This window comes from Dermacentor andersoni, chromosome 9 (genome assembly GCF_023375885.2).
Source record: "Dermacentor andersoni chromosome 9, qqDerAnde1_hic_scaffold, whole genome shotgun sequence".
In the NCBI taxonomy this organism is placed as follows: domain Eukaryota; kingdom Metazoa; phylum Arthropoda; class Arachnida; order Ixodida; family Ixodidae; genus Dermacentor; species Dermacentor andersoni.
This window is the reverse complement of record NC_092822.1, coordinates 112,457,755-112,461,331: the sequence shown is the minus strand read 5'-3', so window position 1 is coordinate 112,461,331 and position 3,577 is coordinate 112,457,755. Positions and strand designations below refer to the sequence as shown.

Below are 3,577 nucleotides of genomic sequence, written 5' to 3'. Positions count from 1 at the left end.
TTGCCTTATTTTTATGAGTATCCCAATTACTTTCCACAGAAAAAAAAATTAACTAAATAAGGAAACTGGAATACCTCCGCATAATACACATAATACCTAAGCTGCTCGTCATATTCACCAACAGATTGTTTTGTGTGGCAGATGACCATTCTGGCTTTGCACTCGTGTGTAAATATATATGGCTGAAAACAGTAAATTGATGTGTAGGTGGCTTAAAGAACAAATCCTTTTTATTCATTCCAGATCATTTCCAGCATGGAGTCGAGTGAGAGTACTTCTGCGGAGGAAGTAGTCGACTTAGAAGACCACTCAAGTGATACCAAAGAGAACAGACATAAGCAACAGCGCCGCCCACAAAAAAGGAAGAGGGAGAGTTCCTCAGAAAGCTTCAGAAACAGCTTGCTGGCACAGCAGAACAAACTTATAGCTACGCTAGAGCAAGCTACAAAAGCTGATCAAGCCTTGAAGGAAAGACAAGTGAATGCTCAAGAAAAGCTGGTGGACCTGCTGTCCCAATATTTTAATAAATAAAGGTCTACCAATTGCACTTTTCAACTTTGTGGCTTGGCTATTGGGCCATCTGTTGGTGAAAGTGCATGGCAACTGCAGCTCGAATGTTTTTTCCAGTTGAAATGAGTGCATCCGTAGTGTGTGTTGGCTGCTGAAAAATTGTGTTGTACTGCTGTGCCTCACTGATCCACTGCTGCGACACAGAATCACCAAAGTGTTCGCAAATATTATGCAGTACACAGCATGCCCTTATTATAATTGGCACATTGCTGATGTCACATTCCATTCTCTTCATTACAAACCTGAAACGAGCTTTAAGCCGTCCAAATGCATTTTCTACTATTCTGCGAGATTTAGAAAGCTCATAGTTGAAAAGCTTTTGCTCTTTAGAACTGCTTGTGCTCGCAAATGGTTTTATAAGGTTTGGCGTGAGGGGAAATGCCTGATCACAAAGTATCAGGGGGGGCACAGCAACACCGCTTATCAGGCTGGTTGGCTGTCTAAATGTGGGCCCTGCAACAACGCGAGACAGGCTTGACTGGTGGTACACATGCGCATCGTGGCATCTTCCCGGTGATCCGACGTTTATGTACCGGAACATGTAGTGGTGGTCCACCAGTGCAAGCAGTATCACGCTGTGCCTAGAAAAAAGAAAAAACAATATTACTGTCAAAGGTAAAGTCCACAACAAAGAAACTGTATAGTTTTATGCTGTAAGCACACATGGCAAAAATATCTTGTAGAGAATGAAGCAACAGCATCAGAGGGAAAGTAATAATTCACTTTTAGGAGTACACTGAACAAGATGCAGTTATAATGAACATGTGGGGTATATGCAATGTAACCTGGATAAAGCGAAACATTTTAGGAGCTCTTGTATCATACGTATCAGCTGTTTCATTTCTTTGAGGACAATGTTAGGTAAAAATCTCGTCATTGACAGGCACTCAACCTATCGTGATAGTCAGATAAACTGGTGTACAAGGGCAGGTCATGACAGCAAAGTTTGGAATGCTATATGCTCCATATTACATAATAAACAGCACTTGTAAACAGGGAAGTACATTTGCATGCTGACTGTAGGCACCGTAAATTTTTTTTCTCTATGTTTACGCGAATTATATTTAGCAAAGTTTCATCACTTTTAGGCCATCCAGGACGCCTGGTTACAACAATGCATTTAGCTTGCATTTGATGAAAACACTAGCGTCATAACCTGCATCTTAACTCATTACAGCAGCGTCACATTGCGATGTTGTGCGGTGTGCAAGTAGAAAAAAAGCTGCCTAGTTTTCGAAGAACTACTGATAATAAATAATTAAGAAATATTCAGTTCAATTTCAATCAATCGCCTATAGCTGCCCTATTTGAGGCAACGCTCGCCCTTCATTCGTGCACTTACCAGCCTTTGTAATTATAGTAGTCGCTGGCGTGTTCCTTTGGCGGAGAAACTGGAAAGTGGCAACCGTCCAGAGCGCCCACACCTTGAGGGAACCCGGTAGAAGCATGGAAATGCTCGATGTGTTCCTGCATGTCGTTTTCATTGAGCATCCTCACCCACTCTGCTTCCAGCGTTGCCACTACAGTTTCGCAGAATTCACGATAAATTATGTTCACCGTCGACCTGCCAATATCGAACAAGTGAGCGATTGTTCTGTCCTCGGCAGACGAACAGAGCTTATACAGGCCTACGGCGACCCTCTTGTCCAGTGGAACGGCTGCGCGCATGTTCGTCGTCTGACGTTCCATCGTGGGCCGGCAAACGTCGATTAAATATTTGAACGTGGTTGGCGACACACGAAAAGACTGTCGGAAATTCTGGTCCCCAAGGTTTGGCAATGTGTTCTCAAACCAACGCCTATGCCGAGCATAGGCCCACACTTCCCTCGGAGCGCGGTTTGATGACGATGCCAACCCAGTCAGCATGCTGTTGTTGGCAATTATTTGGCGCTTGAGGGTACGCACTTTCGCTGCCGAGATTTCAATGTCCACTTCAATGCCGGTTATTGTGGCGATGGCGAGGGCAACCTTCTTTTTGACGTCTTCAGTTTCGTCACTCATGTCGAAGCAGTTGAGCTCAGCGCGAGCACGATTATACAGCGGAATCACAACCACAGAACCACAAATCGAAGCGCATAGGCCCAACAACGTCACCCGCGCTGCCCACGCACGAAAGCGAGAGCGCAGTGTGGCCAGCATCGCTTGCAACTTCGCTATGCTTGGAAAACAAAAGTCTTGCGGTAACGTACCACAAAGTTTCTCGCTGTGATTGTATATTATTACATACTGTGTTAAAAAAATACTCATACATTACTGTAACGGTGACTGTATACGTGAACAGTTGCGCGCGGAAGTAAGCGCAGCAGCGCCGTTTCTACCCCGTGCGGCGCCCATCGAAAGCTCGCACTGTGCCGTGTAGCACGGCCGCAACTCCATTGCCGTCAAACTCCGTTAGGGAGTTTCATGCTCAACGGAGTTCGCGGGTGCCCGTGTGACAGGGGTATTACTAAGCAAGGCAATATCATCAGTGAAACGCAAGTTGCTAAGGTATTCTCCATCAACTTTTATCCCCAATTCTTCCCGCTCCAGGTCTCCGAATACCTCCTGTAAACATGCTGTAAATAGCATTCGAGATATCGTATCTCCCCGTCTGACGCCTTTCTTTATTGGGATTTTGTTGCTTTCTTTGTGGAGGATTACGGTGGCTGGGGAACCGCTATAGATAGTTTCCAGTATCTTTACATATGGCTCATCTACACCCTGATTCCGTAGTACCTTCATGACTGCTGAGGTCTCGACTGAATCAAATGCTTTTTCGTAATCAATGAAGGCTATATATAGGGTTGGTTATATTCCGCACATTTCTCTATCACTTGATTGATAGTGTGAATATGGTCTATTGTTGAGTAGCCTTTACAGAATCCTGCCTGGTCCTTTGGTTGAAAGAAGTCTAACGTATTCCTGATTCTATTTGCGATTACCTTAGTAAATACTTTGTATGCAACGGACAGTAAGCTGATCGGTCTCTAATTTTTCAAGTCTTTGGTGTCCCCTTTCTTATGCATTA

General features: G+C 44.5%; 1 protein-coding gene across 1 annotated transcript; it reads right to left on the bottom strand.

Annotated features, from left to right (window-relative positions):
- Nucleotides 1-204: 204 nt before the first annotated feature.
- Nucleotides 205-2,671, bottom strand: LOC126529604 (uncharacterized). The gene is made up of 2 exons (XM_050177120.3): nucleotides 1,913-2,671; nucleotides 205-1,151 (listed from the first exon to the last, which is right to left on the bottom strand). Exons 1-2 carry the CDS (start codon nucleotides 2,569-2,571, stop codon nucleotides 569-571), a joined length of 1,242 nt encoding a protein of 413 aa, XP_050033077.3. The 5' UTR covers nucleotides 2,572-2,671; the 3' UTR covers nucleotides 205-568.
- Nucleotides 2,672-3,577: the final 906 nt, after the last annotated feature.

Bases quoted from the DNA above. Each gene is read 5' to 3' on its own strand.
- LOC126529604 (XM_050177120.3), bottom strand. From the start codon at position 2,571: ATGAGTGACGAAACTGAAGACGTCAAAAAGAAGGTTGCCCTCGCCATC. The intron at 1,152-1,912 runs GTAAGTGCACGA...TCTTTTTTCTAG, and splicing joins TACTATAATTACAAAGGCTG to GCACAGCGTGATACTGCTTG.